We start from the raw sequence: 25,096 nt of genomic DNA, 5'->3' as shown, positions 1-25,096 counted from the left end.
GGTTGCGTGAGCCAAAAACCGCTCGAACTAAAATTCAAGTTTCGGGTCGTGCACTGTTATGCCAAATCTTAGAAAATTCATAACTTCCTCATACGAAGTCAGATTTGGGCGTTCTTTTTTTTGTATGTTCTTGGTTTAACGTACACTACAACTTTTGTTTAGATCACTAAGGCCAAAAGTCGTTCTATCGTAAATTCACTATTTACGTCTCCCGGTGTCATGCCGGTTTTGCCGCAAAACTTCGACGTGTCATAACTTCTTCGTTATAACTCGGATTTCGGCGTTCTTTATATGTACGGAAACCTTGAGACATATTCTACAACTTGGTTAAGATTATTTGTTCTAAATAATCTTTTTGTCGAAAAGTCGTTTTCGACCCTATTATCTCTAAATTGACTAGCCCGGATCTACGGGCGTTACAGCGGCCAAGGTCAAATAGTTTGATCGTATTGTAAAAAGAAAGGCTAGTTCTGAGATAGTTCCATGTGTTATCCCCAAATACTCTATATTTTCTTTTGCCAAATTAAGGGACATTGGTTGTGAAGCTGCCCTGACTACTTGAAAGATCTTAGAGATGGTAAAGTCAAGTCGTGTGACTCTACTTCAGGTACATCCACTATCTACCTCCCTTATCTTAACAAAGTTACTATTCATAGATTCTTAATACCTGATGTGATGATCACTTTTTAATGGTATTGCAGGATCTAAGAGAAAGAAGGAAGCTTAAGAAGATTGAGCTAATTCTGATCGTGAGAGATGGATTTTGGTCATATGGTTCGATGATCAGAATTTAGAGCTGCTGCTTAGGAGTTATGATAACAGATTGCTTAGGAAATGTCTAGAAACATTGTTTTCATTTATGCATTGTAAGGAAAAGTTCCAATTTTTTGTTTATTATCAATAAAAGTGAAATTATGATTTATATAGTTGGTTTACTTTATATTTCCTTTCAATGGAATCTATGAAAGTGTTGGTTAAATTTCTATTATTAGCAATATTAATTGTAGATTTGATTCTTATTTCACTTGTGGTAAATGTCATAATTGACTAAGTGATAAAAAATTCTGATCACCCAAGTTCCAATTGGATTGAAACTTGGACTCATACAATTTGAATTGTGTCATGTATAATAATCTTGATCTTTGGAAGATTATGACTAATTCATTGATCACATGTTTTATTTGAGTCAAAGTGAAGGACTAATGAATCTAATCCATTGATATGGACAATTCAAATCTGCCACAAAGGATGAAAATTCTATTCGTCATAATTTACTGATGTTTCAGTAAGCGTGGTTGTGTTTATAAGATTAAGCATAATTTTGATGCTTTGAAAAGTTTTAAAGAGTAACATAACGAATAAAAAGAATCTATTGAGCAGAAAGATAAAGGTTTCTCCAATATAAAAGGAAAGGATAGTACTTTAGTATCATATTTTATGATCATCTTAATGATTATGGAACTGTATCACAATTGATCCTCGAAGAACATCTTAGTGAAATTGTTTGACTAAGAAAAGGAATCAGATATTGTTGAAATGGTTCAATCAAGAGATGGGTCATACTTCGTTTCTAATCAAGTTTTAGATCTGTGATCTAGTTACTTCAAATCATATCTTGAAACTTACTTCATACTAAGTAGGTTTATAACACCTCATAAAATGTGGATTAACAATGTTTTCTTACTCTAGCACATTTGGAATTGGAAGTTGTGATGTTTTGGTTAAAACAAAGGATGACCTACGGCCAATTCCATGAAGTGTTTCTTGTTAGGAATCCACACTAAGTTTTGAATATTTGTTTTATATTGTCAAGAAATGTTCCTTAAGATAGAAACTTATATGTCAAGAAGTCAGTGGGAGTCTCAATGATCTTCAAGAGTTTCAGAAGTCAATCAAGAATAAACCTTTTAGTTATCACTAGCACACGACCTGAGGTCGATAACCTATCGTGTTAAGTTGACACATTCTTGTTTCTGTGCACCTTCCAGTTGGGTTAGCAATGCTTATGAGTTCTATGGTTCTCATTTGAATGCAAAAGGCAGAGCATGTTGGTCAGTGAAAGTACATTGATCAATATAGCTGAATTGTTTAACAACACGGAAACACTGGTAGGCCCTTGTGCTACCAAAGAGCAAGATATTAAGAATAAGCAAAGTTCAGTCCATGAAAGGAAAGCTAAATTTGAATTTGGTTTGGTCCTAAACTTTGTATTAGGTTTGTAGGTTGGAAATGATAGATTCGAATGGATAGGAACATGTACACCATAAAATCTAGGTGGAAAAAGGTTTCGCTCTAATTCATGAGAATAATTATGAAGAAACACTTCCACTAGTAGATTTTAAAGATCTGATAAGTATCATTATGGTTAGTAGTTGTGATAATTTCATTATCAAATTCGCAATATGATTACGACATCCCTTTTCATAGTTCGAATTGTGAGAGATAGTAAGGAATTGTTTGAACTTTCAGGACATATGGTTATAAGTTCCAAAATGGTTGAACACACACATATATGCTATCTAATGAAGGTGTACAAGCTTAAGAAGTATAAATGGAGAGTTATCGAAGCATCACGTATCAGAAATCTGCACTTCGGTAAGAAAGTCAAGAGTATTGATTTTTGGAAGTCCAGTAGATTTCTGGATAGATGTCAAAGCTAGTGGAAGCATAATTGTTATGCTAGTGGGAGCATAATTGTTATGCTAGTATTGCAAGTTACCAATACTATTTGTAGCGAGCAAAGTTTACAAATTTGCAAGTTGCAAAGTTTGGAAATTGTTTCGCTATAGTAAAGTTTAAGGGAGAGGGCACTCATACTTCGTTTCAAATATAAAAGTTTAGATTGGAGGGTTTAAAAGAACTTAGTCTTGGACATATATGAATATCGTGTTGAAATGGTTCAACATATGAAATTTGATATATGGAAATATTATAGCAGGAGACTGATCGGATATCAAGTATTTATGTAAGACATAATGAATCGAGACCCATATGTTTCAAATATAGGATCGATTACATATGCTATAATATTCACTTGTTCTGATTTTTCCAAAGGCCAAGAGCATTGAGAGGAAAAAGGACTAGAACTTGGTGTAACTAAAGTTGTTAAACAACTGTCAGGAAGATTCTGAGGTTTACCAATGGATCGGTTACTTGTGGATATTTGGAAGTATGGTATTGTTTGGAGTAACCATATTGAAATGTTTTTGATTAGGATGATTCTTGGTCAAAATTGATGGTCATATGGTAATGTGGAAATGTTTCCATAGAGGGAGTTGATCTACATGTGAGTTAGAAAGTTTAATGCAAGGAAGGTGTTCAAGGAGTGTGCCTTAAATTTGAAACTTCATTACTTTAGAATTTTTTTTAGTAACAAAGCTCCAATGGAACATTTTGTAATATCGTTGGCTAAGTCTCGGTGAATTTGACGCCACGACATCACCAAAGGACAATGCATGTAAGGTTGAACTCTAACACATTCTAAGTAGTGACAAAAAATTTGGAATTGTGAAATGAGCATCATTGGAATAGTGTCCAGTCGATCTATTCGCAAAGAAAGGACCATAGAGAGACATAGTATGCATGTTTATAACATGGCATGACTGATGTTTAATTCAAGTGTTTAGTTGATTACTCGAAACATTATACAATGAATAAAGGCAAAATAATATGGTGATTAAATAATAAGGGTTTTATTTATATTCAATAGTTTTAAGACTATAGTTAATTCAGTTATTATTGTGTTTCACTTTGCATGTTTTATTTCCAGAATAATTTGATTATTCAAAATGTCACAGTCATTCGTACTTTTGGAAGTAAGTAGCGAATTAACACTGTTGTGAACTGGATTGTAGATTGACTATAGGGATTAGACATATCAATTGGTTGCTGCAATGTTCATGAGTACTTAGAAAATGGGGACTTTGAGTATTGGATAAACCTACGCTCAAAGAATTACTTCATGGATTTTATCACGAGTAATTTTGAGACGATAATATATTATATTCTTGAAACAGATATATATATATATATATATATATATATATATATATATGAGTTGTTTACAAGTCAGTCGTGCATTGATAATACGTAAACGCATCAGTAACTTGATGTTATAAAACATATTGTTGTGCATGATTTGATGAGTAAATAGTACAAGCCTATTAATCAAAGTTTATCCATTCCTTTTTCCCTAATGGGAAAAGTGATATCTTTGGGACCCTCGTGACTTGGTGTTTACTTGTAAGTGCTTGGGCGAGCCCGGACTAAATTGATGTGTTCAATTAACAGTTTGAACTCAGTCATCACAAATCAGAAATCGGGAAACAAAATTTGGACAATGATATTGATTATAATCCATGTCTCATGTCTATATGATATCTTGTAGAATGAAGGAATATTTGATCACTTATCTTAGGACACGTAACTGATTAGGTCAGAGTTCAACATCGGTTTTTGGAAACTACAATTTGCTGATCAGTTTGGAAGTTATACTACCAATTATAGTTATTAGACTTATCCAAGTGGGAGACTGTTGGATTAGGTGTCTAAGCCCATAATTATAATTGGTATATACTTGAATTGATAGTAGTACAGTCCTTTTAGGTTGCCCTGAAACCTCGAAATTGAATATGATAACTTTTAGAGAAAGAGACTGATTTATTAATTTATTATATGATTAATAAATTAATTGGAAATCAAAATAAATAGTTTGTTAATATATTATGAGAATAATATATTAATTGGAAATAGTATTATCTAATTAATAATTAATCAGAAATTAATTAGAATTAATTTTGGAATTAATTGGATTAATTAAAAGTAGGAGGACTAAAGGTGACAATGTTCAATAGTTGAGCATTGTGGAATTCTAGAACCTCCCATAAAGGGGGGGGGGGAAATCTAGAAGCTTTCTAGGGTTTCCTTGGGCTCTAAGGGTGCCTTGGATGCCTTAAGAATGAAGCTAAGGGATTAGGGTTATCTTGGAGATACATGCCTTATCCAACACCTTCATAGACTCCTATATAAACCCCTAAGGGTTAGGAATTTCGTTCATGACTCTTCCTAGAGGCTTAGGGCCGAAATTATTCTTCTCATTTTCTCTCTCTTCAAGCTCCTTGGTTGTTAGGGTTTGGGTGTGAACCATTAGAGGCGCGACACTTGTGGCGTTTGTGTAACATCCCAAAATTCAAGACCAAAAATTTCGTTTTTAATTAAGTTATTATAAAACCAACAGTATAAAAACATTTGTAATAACGTCCCATAGTGTGATGCGCTACGATCAAGCCGACTCCTTTCCTTTGAAAACGAAGTACCTGAAACCAAAACTGAAAACCGTAAGCACGAAGCTTAGTGAGTTCCCCCATCATACCACATACCATATAACAATCATATTGTCGAAAAACTATTGGGTGCCCAACCTACCCTGCCAGGCCATTATGGGGTGCCTGACCTACCCTGCCAGGCAATTCCGAGGTGCCCGACCTACCCTGCCAGGCCATTCTGGGGAGCCCGACCTACCCTCCGGTTTATCCCAACCGGCTACGAGGACTACTTCACCCCTAATACTACCATATAATAACATAGCATAAACATACTGCCAGGCAATTCTGGGGTGCCCAACCTACCCTTCGGTCCTTACGACCATGACACGGGGACTATTCCCCCCTACTACCACTATCACATAACATCATATCATGCTAGCACATATAACATTTCAGGTAGTATCAAACCTAGATAATTATCACAGAGACAATCATCTAATCAAACAACTCCTACTAGTGGGTCGGCATTGTGGCCATAGACCCACTTCTACTGGAAGGTAACTCACATCACACTGCTGAAGTCCCGCAGACAAAACCCTGGCTACTGGATGACAGCTTCCCGAACTGTCAATATCAAAATAATACACAATTAATAATTGGGTTCCAACATATATCCATAAGTCCATGCTTGGGGTAAAAGACTACTTTACCCCCATCTTAGCTTGATTCAAGCTCAAGGCCCAAATGTCAAACTGTGAATCAAAGCCCAACATATGGCCCAATTTTCCAAATTGGGCCCAAACCTTTACATGGTCTTATTCTAAGGCCCAACCATTTAGTCCAGTCCAAACATTTGGAATTTCTAATGGCCCAATATCTCATAATCATAAAGGCCCAATTATGGCCCATCTATGGCTCAATTTTCCAAATTGGGCCCAAACCCTCACATGGGTTTCTAACGGCGGCTGGTGGCGGCAGGAGGCGGCAGCCACCACCTCACGGTGGTGGTTATGAGTTTCTTTTTATTATTCTAGCACCGATTACAATATAACAATGCAGAATCCCAAATAGACACATACACACACTAAAATAAACACACACACACAGCCACCCTTGTGGTGGCCGGCGGTGGCACATGGTGGCAGCCACCACCTCACGGTGGTGGTAGTGGCCTTCTTGGTTTTCCAGCCACACAAACCCAACCCTACATCACTGAAATAACACACACCCACACTTTATGCCCGGAACAGTAACACAGCCACCCACCAGGTTGCGTACGTGGCGGCGATGGCGCGAGACGGCGGCAGGGGAGCATTCACGGCGACAGCCACCATGGTTGGCAGCCATGGTGGTCTTCTTGCATTTTCCAGCCGACAAATCGTCCATACACACTCGTGGTAACGACTGAAACACGTGCAACACCATAATGTTGGCTGGAGTACGAGCACACACACGAAACACACACATCACCGCCACCCATACGGTGGCAGGTGGTGTTCGAAAGTTCACTGTCAATGGTGACAACTGACGGAATAGCGGCGGCAACGGTGGGGCAAAGAAATGGAAGAGTGAGAGAGAGCGATCCAACCACGACTATGGCAGCCACGCAACGTCGGTCTTCGATCTGTGCGACTAAATCACGTCGGAGTAGCAGCCTTTCGTCTTCATCGGCAGCTAGATAGCAACGGCGGCTTCTCGTGGTCTTCGGCTTCAACAGCAGTGGCGGAGGGAGGTTGGCATAAGGTAGCAGCGCCGGAGGCTTGGAGGTATAAGGGTGGCGGCTGATGCCTTCCCTTAGGGTTAGGGTTTGAACCGGGGGGTGACGGGTTATATACCCCGATCCCCCTTAAACTTAATTCCATAATGACAAGTTTAGTCCCTCCCTTCTCTTTTTCTTACAATCTTAGCCCAATATTTACCATTTAAACCCTGCCTCCTGAAATCCATTACAAATTAAGTCCGAATTTTACCAAGCAGACCCTCCCTCTACAAATCCTTATCAATTTAGGTCCATAATTTACTCTTTAGCCCTTGCTTCCATAAATCCTTTCATATTAGGTCCAAATGATACCAAACACCCCCTGTCTTTTAAAAATCTTTACAAAATAAATATCGGAACTTAGACTTTTAACCCCGACTTCTAAAACTGTAACAGTTAACTCCTCGATACCAACCCTTGTTATATAATTATTGATTTTAGGGCTACTATTCGTTCATTAATTTGTTTATTTGTTTATTCAGTAAATGGGGTATTACAACTCTCCCCCACTTAGATTAGATTTCGTCCTCGAAATCATTCCTTACCATTCCTTACACGCTAAACCACTCAAATAACATGGCCACAACTCCGAGCATAGCCCCAGCCTTCCCAATGCATTCTAAATCATCCCTCGCAGGGTTCTAAATCCCGAAAATGAACGAATTTCTTGCATCAAGATCACATCTACTATGTCTGAAATTTGTTGTCTCGAGGTGGTCTGACTCCCCGACAGACCACCCATGTTGAGCTTTACCAAGCTTAATCTCCCTCGAATGACCGACCAAATGCACACTTTCTGCCTTGGTTACCTCAATGCTACCATTAGAGAAAAATCACTAACCATAGTCGATAATAGAGCACTTACTCTTGATAGAAGGCTCAAATAATCCTTCGAGTAGAAGATTCATCCCTACAACGGTTAGACTCAGACGAGAGTTGCGCAACAGGATCAAATCGACTACTCTGAGATTATTTAACCCCGTTGTGAGTGACTTGTCACTTCCCAATCAATCAGCTATTCCGTCCGTACTTGCAACCTAAAGCACAAATACTAATACCGCCAAAACACTAAAACTGCCCGAAGCACTGAACTGCCTGAAATGGCATGTTGCCCCATGGATGCTTTCCAAAATCTACCGAGACCTCCCTGGTCGCAATTCGTTCACCGATCATCTGAAATATCGGGTTCCGGCTCGGCTGCAGAGCCAAAGGACTCCCACTTAGTCGCCTCACACGGATTCCGAACGAAATCCTTCTCTCGAACTAGTTGCCACTAGTTATCATGCCTTTGAGCCTCTAACAACCTTCTGATCTAACCGATCGGGTCCATGCGTCGAATCCTGACGTCACCAAATCCAAGGCTAAAAGTGATTGTTACCTGACCAATGGTATCCTTATATCACAAACGACCTTAAGCAGTCCATTGCTTCCTTGATATCATAACTGTAGCGGCGTTCCTACAGTCTTATCATTGGCTCCACCAGGTCTAATTCCTCTGGGGGAATCCATAAACCAATGCGTGGATTTGCCACGCCCTCATTGCTACACCCGAACTGGTGGGTACTACTGTTCCTTACGCGTTCTAACAACGCTCAAGCTATCTACCAACCTAGTGAATGCTACGGCTACACTCGCAGTCTTACAACACTCTAGCACTATCTGCCAACCTCGTGAATGCTATGGCTACACCCGCAGACTTACAACACTCTAGCACTATCTTTCAACCTCGTGAATGCTACGGCTACACCCGTAGACTTACAACACTTCTAGCACTATCTGCCAACCTTGTGAATGCTACGGCTACACCCACAGACTTACAACACTTTACACACTATCTGAATCGTCGATTACCAACCCTAACACATCCTACGTAGAGCACACACACACGATCTAACATCCAAAGCTGAAATTGAATCCTAACTGGACCTCTAACCTGGTTCCCTAAACCTGTTATCCGATGCCAAGGAAAAGCGTGAACCAAATGTTGGAACATTTTCTGAACTCCCAAGTCACCCAATCCTCAATAAAGACGGCCACTCGACCGCCTTCCTCCCTGACGAGGATGCGAAACTCATCCTAGTCTCACACCTATTTCTGCTCCTAAATACCTGATCGATTCTCCCCCACTTAGATTCCTAAATACCTGATCGATTCTCCCCCACTTAGATTCGACTAAGTCTTCACGGAACGTGAGAATTGAAGGATTCCCAATCCTTCTCGCTTTCTAATATCCCACTGATGACAACCTGTGCTTACCAATGCTAGCGATCACTTACCAGTTAAACCCTAAGATCGCCCATCCTCTGAAATCTCGAAGAGTATTCTTGAAATCTGGTCCAGTCTGACACCTCATTCCACCTCCCATGCTGACAACTGGAGACCTTAATCTTCACCCTGGCTGACGAATCCTTGTTTCCACTTCCAATCTCGCAGCACCACTGAACTCTAACCAAACACAGCCCATGCGAAATTACAATTCTCTTAAACATCCAATGACCAACCACTTATTCATCTAACACCCGCAACTAACACCACCATCTTCGTACTACCAATCCTTTCCTAGAAACGGTAGTGCCTTGAACTCCAAAGTTCTTCCCTAGGCAATTATCAACCATGCCCGAACAAATGATAGAACCATTGAACTCTGACTTCACTGGAGAACTATCGCTCTAACCTTGACCGAATATCCTCTAAATAATAATCCTGCACATATCCCGAAAAAGATCCAGAATGATAACGGTACACGCGGAACCCACTCCGCAAGATACGTCCCTCTATAGGTTCATCAAGGACTTTTCGGCATGCAAAATGGCATATGACTACCCTTGATAACCCAGACGATAGCAGAGAACCGACCCGAGATTTAATTGGTTTGAACTTAATCAAAATTCCAAAGTGGTACAACTTCCCAATATCCGCTTTGAAGTGGCAGACGATTACATACCCGCGAACATCTGACGAAATCCTGATCAACTCCTCCTGAGATACCTCGACCATTCTGAATACATGGTCCAAAACTCCCTTCTGATCTTGATGACAGGAACTAACCATAGAATCCTCCTTCCTAAAGGATTCTAAGGATCCTCGGACCTTGGGTTTCAGATGAACCCCTAACTTCCCTGCGACAAATCTGGCCCGAAAGGCCCCGAGACGACTACCGAGGGCTCCATAATCCCTTCCTTGGATGAACGAAAGACCATCGAGGTCCATTCCCAAAACTTCGCGAGTAATCTCCAATGAGATGAACTTCTGCAATCACGCATCGACTGGCCCACGCCCTGCTCCTGAGCTAGAACCAGAATCTGAATCTCATTCTTGGGTGCTCACCACCATACCGAACTGACATTCCAAAGATTCGAATATACCCAAGAATCCTTATCCCACAGGCTTCCTGGATTCTCCAAGACTCTCCCCGATTCGAGTATGGATCATGTGCTTTCAGTAGTACGGGCCCAATACTACCTTCCACACCTATCCATACTTTCCTCAGGAATCATCCTGAATCCTCCAAGTCACCTTCCTAAACTGATACCCTGAATGCTTGCTAACAGCGCAACCAAATCTACTAAAGCATTTCCTAGGTTTTCCTAGGTTCTCGACCTCACCTAGTCCTCGGCTGCTGAAAGAATCCAACCAATGTCAACTAACTACCTCATGGATATAGTCACATGCAACAAAGATCGGATAATCCTTCGAGTAAAGGACTCAATCCTAGAACGGTTGGACTTAAACAAAAGTTGCGCAATAGGGACAAGTCCTTCACTCTGAGATTATCCCACTTGTGCCCCATGTGACCTTGCATATCCACTTAGTAGTCAATTCACATCACCAAGAGCCCCACATAGCACAAAGCAAGCAGCATTCAGACAATGGGGGAAAATCTAACCAGCATATCACTATTCATACCATTCTGTCCTCTAATCAGGAATCTATACTAGCTTGTAATTCAAAGGCTCATACAATCAGGCATAATCTAAACAGGCTATCCTATCACTCGCTAATCAGTACTAACATGCAGATCTACAAGCACATACAGTATGCATATAAGGCATCCTTCCTAGATCCTTAGCCCTAATCTAGCATGCAGTTATCATAATCATATCATATCATAACATAACATGTATGGGTATCTTGGGAAAAACTTCCTTAAGCTCTGCTGATTGCACGCATCACACACCTTGTTCTTTTCAAAGTTCCTTTCTCTTTTCAAATTCTTTTCAAACTTATTTTTATAAAATGATTTTACTTTTGAAAATTTTCATACTAAGTCCTTAGTTTGAGTTCAGACACACCCGAGAGTGTGCCCGAATCCCTCGAACCAAGGCTCTGATACCAACTTGTAACATCCCAAAATTCAAGACCAACAATTTTGTTTTTAATTAAGTTATTATAAAACCAACAGTATAAAAACATTCGTAATAACGTCCAGTGTCAAAACCAAAGTGTCAATAATCAAAACATGATATCATAAAACAATATCAGAGTGTAATCCCAAAGGTCTCACGTGCGGAAAATCATAGTATGATGCGCTGCGATCGAGCCGACTCCTTTCCTTTGAAAACGAAGTACCTGAAACCAAAATTGAAAACCGTAAGCATGAAGCTTAGTGAGTTCCCCCCATCATACCTCATACCATATGACAATCATACTGTCGGGCAATTCTGGGGTGCCCGACCTATCCTGCCAGGCCATTCTGGGGTGCCTGACCTACCCTGCCAGGCAATTCCGAGGTGCCCGACCTACCCTGCCGGGCCATTATGGGGAGCCCGACCTACCCTCCGGTTTATCTCAACCGGCTACGGGGACTATTTCACCCCTACTACTACCATATAATAACATAGCATAAACATACTGCCAGGCAATTCTGGGGTGCCCAACCTACCCTTCGGTCCTTACGACCGTGACACGGGGACTATTCCCCCCTACTACCACTATTACATAACATCATATCATGATAGTACATATAACATTTCAGGTAGTAGAAAACCTAGATAATTATCACAGAGACAATCATCTAATCAAACAACTCCTAATAGTGGGTCGACATTGTCGTCGTAGACCCACTTGTACTGGAAGGTAACTCACCTCACACTGCTGAAGTGCCGCAGACAAAACCCTGGCTACTGGATGACAGCTTCCCGAACTGTCAATATCAAAACAATACACAATTAATAATTGGGTTCCAACATACATCCATAAGTCCATGCTTGGGGTAAAAGACTACTTTACCCCCATCTTAGCTTGATTCAAGCTCAAGGCCCAATCCAAAGGCCCAAAGGTCAAACTGTGAATTAAAGCCCAACATATGGCCCAATTTTCCAAATTCGGCCCAAACCTTTACATGTTCTTATTCTAAGGCCCAACCATTTACTCCGGTCCAAACATTTGGCATTTCTAATGGCCCAATATCTCATAATCATAAAGGCCCAATTATGGCCCAAGTATGGACCAATTTTCCAAATTGGGCCCAAACCCTCACATGGGCCTTACCCTAAAGCCCATCCATAAATTCTTAGTCCATATGATTGTTCTTGGATGGCCCATCAATAGTCTAATCACCAAAGCCCAGTAGAAAGGCCCAACTTAAGGCCCAAGTAAGATTAGGGTTTCACATAAAATGACAATTAGGGTTAAGTGTTTCTCACTTAACCCATTAAGGACTTAATCCATTAAGTCCATTACTCTACTAGATAAATCATATGGTATGATCGGGCTTAATACATAGTCCAATTCCAATGGCCCAAAATGCGGGTCCCGATAAGTCCAAACCAATATATCCAAAATTAGGGTTTTCTAAACCCTAATTAGGGTTTCAAACCAAATCACAACCCAATAGGCCCAAAAGCTAAGTCTGTAGATCCATTAGGATTTTCATTAGGCCCGCTAGGGTTTCATAAGTCTGGCACCACCCACTACCACCTCGGGTAGTGGTGGTCAACGGCGGCTCACGACGGCGGCCACCACCTCACGGTGGTGGTTATGGTTCTAGTCCATTTTTGTCCAAGAATCCCAAAAGCAACTAAACACAATCAAAAGCACACCGCCACCCAACACGGCGGCTGGTGGCAGCAGGAGGCGACAGCCACCACCTCACGGTGGTGGTTATGAGATTCTTTTTATTATTCTAGCACCGATTACAATATTACAATGCAGAATCCCAAACAGACACATATACACACTAAAATAAACACACACACAGCCACCCTTGTGGTGGTCGACGGTGGCACATGGTGGCAGCCACCACCTCACGGTGGTGGTGGTGGTGGCCTTCTTGGTTTTCCAGCCACACAAACCCAACCCTGCATCACTGAAATAACACACACCCACACTTTATGCCCAGAACACTAACACAGCCACCCCCTGGTGGCGTACGTGGCGGCAATGACGCGAGATGGCGGCAGCAGCGACAGTTTGATGGCGGCAGGGGAGCATTCACGGCGACAGCCACCATGGTTGGCTGCCATGGTGGTCTTCTTGCATTTTCCAGCCGACAACTCATCCATACACACTCATGGTACGACTGAAACACGCACTACACCATAATGTTGGCTGGAGTACGAGCACACACACGAAACACACACAGCACCGCCACCCATGCGGTGGCAGGCGGTGTTCGGAAGCTCGTTGTCAATGGTGACAGCCGACGGAATAGCAGCGACAACGAAGGAGCAAAAAAATGGAAGAGTGAGAGAGAGAGAGAGAGACCCAACCACGACTACGGCAACCTCGCAACGTCGATCTTCGATCTGTGCGACTGAATCATGTCGGAGTAGCGGCCTTACGTCTTCGTTGGTAGCTAGATAGCAACGGAGGATTCTCGGTGGTCTCTGGCTTCAACAGCGGTGACGGAGGGAGGTTGGCATAAGGTAGCAGCGCCGGAGGCTTGGAGGTATAAGGGTGGCGGTTGATGCCTTCCCTTAGGGTTAGGGTTTGAACCGGGGGGTGACGGGTTATATACCCCGATCCCCCTTAAACTTAATTCCATAATGACAAGTTTATTCCCTCCCTTCCCTTTTTCTTTCAATATTAGCCCAAAATTTACCATTTAAACCCTGCCTCCTGAAATCCTTTACAAATTATGTCCAAATTTTACCAAGCAGCCCCTCCCTCTACAAATCCTTTTCAATTTAGGTCCAGAATTCACTATTTAGCCTCTGATTCCATACAGCCTTTCATATTAGGTCCAAATGATACCAAACACCCCCTGTCTTCTAAAAATCTTTACAAAATAAATCCTGGAAACTTACACTTTTAACCCCCAACTTCTAAACCTGTGACAGCTAACTCCTCGAGACCAACCCTTGTTATATAATTATTGATTTTAGGGCTACTATCCGTTCATTAATTTGTTTATTTATTTATTCAATAAACGGGGTGTTACAGTTTGCTTCCAAGAGTCTTTCAAGGAGGAATTCAAGATTGTTTGCTATAACAATCTTCAAGGTTAGTTTTTCTTGTCTTATGAATTAGTTTGTTCATAGGAAAAGTTTTGTAGGCTAGTGTTCATAGTATGTTGCTATATGTGAAAGACATAGATCTAACTAGGTTGCATGTGCCCTAATGAATTGAATTGTTTAATTGTTTTCTGCTTAAGGCATTGTAGATGTAACCCTAAAAACCCATCATATCAACACACTCAAAAGCTTAAAAAAGCCATAGAAACTACCTAGATTCCCAAATTAGATGTCCTCATACACAAGTGCTCGCACCAGCACACTCTAGCACTCCCCCAAGATAACTAGGAACACTCATCCCCACCCTGCTATCAGATACGAAAGAAACTCCTACCAATTTCAACTAACTACCTTACAAATACAATAACATGCAACAAGGATTAAACAGTCCTTCGACTGAAAGATCCTGCACTACAACGGTTGACTCAGACAAGAGTTATGCAATACCCCAAATCAGACATTCTAAAACTATTTTAATTATTATGGCATGCAACTTAACACATTCGCTTAGTAACTAACCAACATCAATAAATATTCGACATAGCACAAAGCAATAAACATTCGAGCAGAAAAACAATAGGCAAAAAGGCATCATAAGGATCAGACAATTCTAACATTCAATTTCCCAAGGATCCTTAGCGTACACACTATCATGCATCTCTAACAACTTTTATATCACACATAAAAGGCATCTCTCCTAAGCAGGCACTCTAGCATGCAACCTTGAGTAGATCCGTAGCCTAACTTATAACATGTACATCATACTATAACACATATAACAGTAATTCAAATACAACATATAAAGTAAGTATGAATATTTTGGGAAATCATTTTTCGAGCTCCGGCTGACTGTACACATCGCATCTTCTCCTTTCATTTCTAGAAATGAAAATTCTCCAAAAAGGTTTAGCTAAACTCTCATCCCTATAGTTTGATTTTGGAATCCCACGAGTGTTTATCTAAATCCCTCAAACCAGTGCTCTGATACCAACTTGTAACAACCTAAAAACCAAGGCTAAATTTTCATTTTTAAAATAATATATAATCCATTTTTAATAAAGTTACATTCAGGAAAAATCATTTGTTCATAAATCATTATTAAGAAATCAGGGTTATAATGAAGACAGTGTGGAATCTTGAATCATAAAGTTGATGGTGTGTGTGTACAGTCCTGCCTTCACAGTCTGTTAAGTATCTGCAAAATATTCAATCCACAACTGTAAGCACAAATCTTAGTGAATTCTCTAAAATATCTCATAAATTACAGCATATAACATCGGCTTTGGAACTAGTCATCAGTTTTGAATAACACATACAACACATAATATAATAGTTATGGGTTTTCAGCAACCCTCGGGACTATCAGCAGTCCCAGTGGGCTAACAGCACCCCCTGTGGGTTAACAGCACACATCACGGGTTATCAACAACCTTGGGACTATCAGTAGTCCCAGTTCACATACAACAGCAATCAACAGCTAAGACCCAGCTGATCAACATATACTACCATACAGGAAAGTATAGTAAGAGGACCCACCTTGCGAATAGCAGTTAAACATCATAACTCTTACACACCGGGTAGACATGAGCAATAAGGAACCTAACAATAGTAAAGACATACCCTTTCAGCCTACATCCTTAAAACCCTAACTTGATCCAAGAGTCAACCCTAATAAAAAATTCAACCATGGTCAACTTCATTCATCGGTCACGTCATGGCCGCCTATTGGTCATGTTGTGACCGGATCCGGACAAAACCGTCGGATACCACATCTCACAACGTAACTTGCTATTGCTCACGTCATGAGATTTGCTCTGACCAACTTTTAGCATTAAGCTCTTAATCCCTTAAGCCATTCCTTGAGACTTTACAGAGGGTCCTCCCTAAACCTAAGGATCATAAAAATTGAAGTTTTATAGCCATGTATGTCCAATGCATGAGTTGAACACCAACTAGGTCAACAAGAAGATAATTGGATCAAGACTCGTGCTTAGAATCAAAAACCAACACCAAACTTCAGATGTGAACTCATACTAAAAGGAAATGCCTTAATGATCGATAAATTTGTTAACTTTATGGATCCCATGCATGCTACCCAACCCATCCATGAAAAAGAAAGCATACATCTTAGATCTAGCATGCATTAGAGATAAAGGTGGGAGCTTTATAACTTACAAAGGTCCAAAAGCACAACAAGATTACGAGGTAGGAGCTTGATTTCCAAAGGATGCACCCAAGGAGTCTTCTTCTTCTTCAAAGAACCAAAAATCACTAAATGAGCACCAAAAACCACCATGAAGAACTAAGGTTAGCATTTTTTAGGTTTAGAGAGATAAAAGCTAAGAAATGAACCCAAAAACCGAGTTTAGGGTGCTTAAATACGAAGCAAACCCTAAAAGATCATGCGCTTGGGCTGCAACTCTCCTCATGTCGTGACCAGCTAAGTGTCATGTCGTGACCTCATTTGTCTCGTCACGTTGTGACCACCTTATGGTCACGTCGTGACCCATGGTTTTTCCCAAAATCATGCTCTTGACTTCTCAATGCCCCACACTGATCCAATCCAGGAAACGAATGTTACAGGATGTATATACCTCTAAACAAATGTTCAAGAGCATAAACCTCTAAACAAATATTGAGTTACCCATTTAGAAACATCGTTTTCACTGTTAAACGTGACTCCTGAAAATCATACAATCTAAAATGTACAATTACAGTATGGAATATACCTTATTCCTATCATGTCATATTCCGGAATACCTTTATGTAAAATATGCACAACCACTCATCTAGTTTGGAACATCCATTATTACATTGGAAGGATATGTTCTAGACAAAGTAATTTTTTTATAAAATGAGATAAATATGGCCATTTTGTTAAATATCTTGTTTATAATGTTTAATTTAATTAATATCCCTAACTCAAACAACATAGTTCTATCGACTAAACCCCCACGATGAGAACCTAATGGTTGAGTCGTGGAATTCCATACAAGAGGTTTAAGATTCAAACATTAGCACACCCAATATATTGTTAGTGTTTCGCGATTGACCTCCTACGTGAGTCTTAAGGTAGGTTGATGTGGGTTGTTCAGATTGTACGGTTTACCATTATATATATATATATATATATATATATATATATATATATATATATATATATATATATATATATATATATATATATATATATATATAGAGAGAGAGAGAGAGAGGGGTAAGTTCAATTGAGAAAAAATAAAAGGTTGAGAATGGGGGAATCATTCTCAGCCAATCATTTTTATATATGTAAAACACATTTAGTCATTAAAGACACGCTGTTTTTCTGAATCGTTCATTCGTTCTTCATCAACAACATCTGTTATTCATTCATCTGGATCGTTCCTCTGTTCTTCATCAACATCATATCTTCTCCATCAACATCATTTGTTCTTCATCAACGTCATCTGTTCTTCATCAAAAAAACATCAACGTCACCTATTCATCATCAAAAAAAATCGACACTTCATAAAACATCAATTCTTCATCAAATATCTTCGTTATTTCATCAAAATGTTGTGATTCATCATCAAAAACATTTATTCGTACTATTAAGTGTAAGTCGTGATTCAATCTTGTCCAGTTTCATTGATGTCAAGCAAAATTGATAAACATAATCCATATTTATCGATGTCACGTCATTTTGCGATCACCAGTCATCGAAACTTCATCAATCGAACCTTCACCAATATCAAAAAACAGATAGCAATCGAAAGTGCATCAACATAACCATATATTTGAAGATTTTTTTTAAAATCGCTTTTCAGGCTTGAAAAACTTCTTTTTTCATAAAAAATTTCACAATTTTTGATCTAAACCTACTTATTATTGATCAATTTTGATAGGATTTGATTTGTGTTGTAATTATTGGCTTCAATTGTTAATTTTTTACCATAATTATATAAGTTAATTTATTTGCACGCCAACTGTTCGATGAAATGCATAAACTAAATATATCACGTAATATTCACAAGTGAATATGCCTTTACACGAGAATCAATGTATGTCTTTTAAAAATACAGAGTAACTATGTAATTCACATATGAATAACATATAAAATTATATATTTGTTTTGTGTTTTAATAATCATATACTGATTAAGGTGCGAAAACATATTCATATGTGAATATAACGTGGTAATTTAGTTTATGCATTTCATCAAACAGTTGGAGTTCATACAAGTAAGCTTTTTTAAAAATGCTAAAAATATGATACTTTGACCATTTAAAACTTACAAAATAGTAGATTGATAGAGAATTATATGAAATTTTTCAAAAAAAAATGATTTGATGTTTTTCTAACCTTAATTTCGAAGTTTTGTTTGATGATCGATGTTGAATGAATGATATGAAGTGAAACTGTTGTTGATTATCGATGATGTTGATCTAATGACACTAGGAGTATAATTAATCGTAGATGTTGAAGATATGCTCGTATTCAAGCAAAATTGAAGGTTGGATTGAAAGAACCAAAAACGAATTTTTTTTGTCTACTATTGAATGACGTTGATGAACGTGTTTTTGACGAAGATGGATGATTAATTAACACTGGATGATGTTGATCGAGGATTTAATTGAAGAAATCTGGATAATCGTTGAAGGTTGGAGAAGAAATTTGGATGATGAACAATCGAGTAGTAATGAATTTGAATTGTTATCAAAGTATCCACAGTTACGTATCTGTGATTAAAGGATATCATATCGTATTTACAAGTTTGTCACCGTGTATTTTATGTTAAGATGCTAATTAAATGATTGGCTGAGAATGATTCCCCTATTCTCAACCTTTTTTATGATTTTTAGGGTTTTTTTGTTTTCCATATATATATATATATATATATATATATATATATATATATATATATATATATATATATATATATATATATATATATATATATATAGGTTTAGGTTCTATGGAAAACAAAAAAACCCTAAAAAACCCTAAAAATCATAAAAATGCATAAAAAATACTTAGAGATCACAAAAAATATTTTTGAATTTTTTTTATAAAAAATCGCAGGTTTTTGTTAAAGTTCGCTGAAAAAAAAAATCAATTTTTTTTTTTTTTTTTTGTAAAAAAAAAAAAATTTCAAAATTTTTTTCACCGATTTTGTATAAAAAGCTACGATTTTTTCAAAAAAAAGTTTTGTGATCTCCAAGTATTTTTTTTATGCATTTTTATGATTTTTAGGGTTTTTTTGTTTTCCAAATAACCTTTCCCTATATATATATATATATATATATATATATATATATATATATATATATATATATATATATATATATATATATCACTCCTTTTCTTTCTTTTTTGATTGATTCCAAAACAATATTTCTAAAAATGATAGTAGAAAAGGAAAATTAAATGTGATCCCATAGTCCAACAACTCCACTAGATTTAAAGGTGTACTATCGAGCATAGTACACATATTCTTTCCGCATTCAATATTTTTGAGACTTGAGAATGTAATGGCACTATCGAGCATAGTGCATTGGGTATATGGGATTCGGCAAACCGCAAACATAATCACACGTCTCCCTAATATCCTACCTATATCATATTAAAATTTTGTAAGATAATAGATATTACAGTTACTAATTTTTTATTTTTTCTCCATATAATATTGTTAGTGTTTTTAATACATTGTATAGATTTTATAATGCAATGTTAACGATGTAACCTAATCTATTAAAAGAAATTAAATATTATTTTATCTTTTGTTCATATCCATCTTGTTACTTATATAAAATAATGATATATGGAATCCATTAATTTTCTCTCTTAATCCATATCTTGATTTTGACACTTGACTTAGTAGGAAAATAATTAGGCTATTAGGATTGGTCAGCACTTGACCACTTCAAAAATACATCCACGTCATTGCCACATCACTACCACTTCCTCATCACAACCTTAGGCTACTAGGTATGGGAGGGAAACGTTGCGGAGGAGGCTGAGTTGGACTCCTTCCATATCGTTGAGTTGCTTGGAACACTGCCCTGACCTAACGCCTCATAGCAACACTTAGAGGCTCAGCGCAAGGCAACACACCATTCTCTCTTTCTTCCTTTGATTTTCTTCTTTCTTGGCCTCACGATCTCTCGGCTCATGGACTAACACCATCCCCATCTAGGAGTATGTGGATTAAGTTTTTTGTTCAGATTATATATACAAATATGTTGACTCTTCTCTTTTATTATCATGTTATGTAAAATTAGCACAACATACATTACATTCCTTAGCCTTTCCACGTCCCATGATCGAGTATTTAAATACGTGTCATTTCTCCTTTATGACTCCAAAAGCATGTTCTACATCCTTCCTTGCCGCTTGTTGTGTTGTTCTAAACAATTTTCTTTTTTAATTTTGTGGATATGTATAAGATTTGACAGATATAACGTACTTCAAATATATCTCATCACCAAGATAATAATCATACGTATACTTATTTTTATTCACAATAAAAGGTAACTTGTGTGCTTTGCCATGTAATATTTTGTTGAATGTCGATGATGCACAAAGAACATTCAATTCGTTATTTAACCCCGACATACCGAAGTATGCATACCAAAAACATAGATCTTGTGACACAACTGCCTCTAGCATTATTGTAGGATATCCATGATCTCCGTATGTGTGTTGACCTCGTCATGCATTCAAACAATTTCCCCACGTCCAATGCATAAAATCAATGTTTCCAAAAATTCCTTAGAAACATTGTTTATCGTTATGTGTTGCATATAGATGATCAATATCACTTCTTGTTAAATATCGCAAATATATGTCACCATAAAGCACTAGCACGTATTCACAAAATAAATATGTATATTCTCATGTTGATCTCTTAGACTTCTTCACATATCCATTTATTGCCTCCGTCGTGATGTCGTATGCCAAATGTCAAAGTGTCGTCGTACACTTTTATAATGTAATAAACCCTTGTCTACCTCTAACATCTCATTTCAATTGAAGAATCTCATAATTATCTTTCAAATCGTTAGCTATACACATAAATAAATTTCTACTCAAAAGATAACGACGTTTGAATGCATTGTTATCGTACAAAAAATCATGTGCAAAATAGTCATGTACAAGACATTTGTTTGTAACTTCACAATCCTTATTTAGATATCTTCTACTTCTCTTGAGGGCATTCTAACTTTCACCTAGTGCATTGAACATTGTAGTAGTCACTTGAAGGAATGCGTTGAAAAAAAAAACATCGTCTTCATCCAAAGATGATGATGAATTATTTCTATAATTGAATTGTGTGTGTATAAAATATTTAGTAAAAAGAGTGAATTTTATGAAAGTGGTATATGGTATTTATAGTATTTGTAAAGATTAAAAAAACAAAAAGAATATTATTTAAACAGTCAAATGACCTTGCCTCCGTCAACAGCCGTAGTTCGTACTTCGGCCGGCCACAGTAACACCGACAACGCCATCCTTGGGTTGGTGTTTACTCCGATAGCACGCATATCACGATTCCAGAAGGTCTTGGAAATAAAAAGTAGAAATATATTTGATTTCTCATCTATTAAACATATATACGTCATGTTCAAACTTCTAGTGTTTTCTATTAAACATATAAACGTCATGTTCAAACTTCAAGAGTTTTCTATAAGTGTCTACTTATTTTTCCAATATGGATATGTTTTAAATTTTTTTCTTAATGTAAAAAATAGATGTGAAACTTTTGAAAACAACATACCATCTTCCCTTTGAGCGACTTGGTCACAAAGAATCGACGCCTGAGAAAATAATACTAGTATTATTTTATATGTAGTTGCTCAAATGTAGGTACTAAACTTAAAACCCTAAATCGAAACTTTGCAAGAAATTGGTTAAAGACAACTATGAAGTTAGTTTGAAATATTACTTTTATCTTATGTTTATTATGGATGTCGAAGTCGAGCCCATAAAATGATAAATTTTGATTCGCTTATATACGATTCTAAATTTCTAATGCAAACAAAGCTTAATAAAACGTATACAAAAATATCATGTTTTATTTGTATGTACCTAAATTAAATAGGTCGAATTTAGAAAACTATATAACTTCAATTATAATACAATTAAGCAAGTATAAACTAGTGCGCATTCAACTTGTTATCCAATATTATTTGCTTAAAGTATTTTTGGGTTTACCAAGATTATTAGCAAGATGTAAAAATCTAATTTGTATAGCACTCAAACGAAACAACATCTTCAACTAAGTTAGTAAATTATTCAACTGAAACAAGCTCTTCTATTGGAACTAATACTAATCAACTACACAATTCTCAAACAAGCTATCAGTAATAGTGTGTGAATTACATTACCATTCTAGCACTTTTAATAAGCAGTCCCAAACACCCCTTAGCTATATATGACTATTATAATAACAATCTAATTTAATAACTTAACAAAGTTGAGAATAGAACAAACCATCAAACTGTATCTCAATGGACTAATGATTACATGGAGTTGAAAAGAATTTGACATCGAGCAAAGGATACAACATTTGCGTCCATGGGACCCAAAAAAAAAAAAAAAAAAATCTTATTTTGGCACGTTAGATTTGGCCATTCCAATCAATGTAACAACCCCAACTGCAAGGAATATCCACCCAAATATATCATACTTTAAATCACTGCTCTTCTTCTTTGAGGATTTCTACAACACATAACAACAATCAAAACATTAGCCAAAAATAAAATAACACTTTGATATTATTTATTTGGGTTATGAATGGTTAATTTGATACAACCTTTGAATTTGAAAATGTAGTGGTAGTAGTAGTAGATGTAGATCCTCCACCCAAAGACTGTTGAGATTGACTAAATCCTCCTTGTTTGTGGATCTCATTGTGCAGATCAGATGCCTGGAAACATTATAAAAAATTATTAATGAAACGAAATATAAAAAGAATTCCTAAAATGTATTTAGAAATACCTTAGAAGAGTTTGCCAAAGATTGAAGATAATGTTCATTTCCTGGACACTGAGACAACAAGTGCGATCATAAACATTCAAAATTAGATCTAAAAACCAATTGATATTTCTGAGATTAATCGATTATGTTTATGAAAAAAATCAAAGGGAGGATTTAAGAAACCTCGTCTACTGCCTTTTGGAAGAATTCAGCTGCAAGATCGAATTGAATCTGAGCTTCATCATGATCAGGGGTTAGAAATCCTTGAGTGGTGTAGGCATTTCCTAAGCACCATAGAGCCTCATGTTTTGCAGGATTGATGGATAGAGCTTCATCCAGCTTTGAAACAGCATCTGAATTTGTTTATCAAATTCTTAATAATTGATAAATTGATTATTGTTGTGTTCATGTGAAATTCTGCATACAGTACCTTTGATCATCTTCTTTGATTCGTTGATGTCTCCAAATTGGGATAATTCCAGTAGCACTCCACCCCATTTTGTCAAATTCTGTTATCATTACAACAAGTCATATTGTTGTTTCTCGGATCTAATATTCCAACAACTGAATCGATTTTATTAAATTTATATGCTTTGATTGTTGTTTGAATGTTTAAAATTTTATTTGAAGAATAATTAAATACCATACTGAATCAAATCTTTTGTCACTCATCTATATCAGTTAATAAATATAAAGGCTTGAAGAACATCACTTAAAAGAAAGTGATGCTTTTAAAATTTTAAGATAGTGTATACTAAAGGGTTAACATTGGTATAAACCAATTCATTATCTGTAAATTTAATTTTGAAGTTCGGATGGCTATGAGCAAACATGTAAAAATATCATTTTACTTCCAGCATAATAATGACAGCTAAAACTTAATTCTTTTTAGCTTTCTTTCCCTTAATTTTAAAACCAGAGAACAGGGTGTAATCGAGAAACGAACTTATCGACATAAATTATACACATATAAGTAATTAAGCAAACTATAAGATTAATAACAGAAACAACATATCAAATAGAAACAACTGATAAATGAATTTAGTAATGAAGAAACTTACATCGACATCGTTAGGGTTCTTGGCGTATGCAGCTTCTGCGGTGATACGAGCATGTTCAAAGATCATGAGTCGTTCTAAATCATTTTGAGTTGGTTCCATCGTTATGGAATAATTTATGGATGGATCCCTGTTTCGATGATTAAAACTGACTAGGGTTTATGTATTTATGAAGAAGACGAAACTGTGGAGAAGTAGAGGGTTTAACTTATATGTCTACGTGTGTTGTCTTTCCGTTTCATACGTGATCGGGCCGGCAGTATCCAAGGCCCATCAAAGTTTAAGGTTTATCTTATCCAATAGTTTGAATAACTTTAAAATAAATATTAATAGAGAAATTAAATATCATCATCCTTTTGTTTCTACTTTTTTTTCATACCTATTTAAATGATAACAACTATATAAATTCAAAATCTCAATAAAATTTAAATTAAATTTAATAACACTTCTCACCATCTAAAATAGGTAGGAGGATATTATAAACAAAAAATAGGAGGCTATTTAATTTCTCATATTAATATTATCATAAAGAACACAAACCAAAACTACGGTTGTTCACTATTCGGATAAAACTGAATTATCTAATTGGGCAATTTGGATTGG

General features: G+C 37.1%; 1 protein-coding gene across 1 annotated transcript; it reads right to left on the bottom strand.

Annotated features, from left to right (window-relative positions):
- Positions 1-22,895: 22,895 nt before the first annotated feature.
- On the bottom strand, positions 22,896-24,688 carry LOC145162361 (mitochondrial import receptor subunit TOM20-like). Its single transcript, XM_079081533.1, has 6 exons — positions 24,497-24,688; positions 23,866-23,944; positions 23,619-23,788; positions 23,457-23,504; positions 23,272-23,385; positions 22,896-23,177 (listed from the first exon to the last, which is right to left on the bottom strand). Exons 1-6 carry the CDS (start codon positions 24,593-24,595, stop codon positions 23,064-23,066), a joined length of 624 nt encoding a protein of 207 aa, XP_078937659.1. The 5' UTR covers positions 24,596-24,688; the 3' UTR covers positions 22,896-23,063.
- Between the last annotated feature and the right edge of the window lie 408 nt (positions 24,689-25,096).

This window comes from Lactuca virosa, chromosome 3, assembly GCF_052849685.1.
Source record: "Lactuca virosa cultivar CGN04683 chromosome 3, Lactuca_virosa_CGN04683_v6, whole genome shotgun sequence".
NCBI classification, from domain to species: domain Eukaryota; kingdom Viridiplantae; phylum Streptophyta; class Magnoliopsida; order Asterales; family Asteraceae; genus Lactuca; species Lactuca virosa.
The sequence above is the reverse complement of the archived record's forward strand: the minus strand, read 5'-3'. Positions and strand labels throughout refer to the sequence as shown.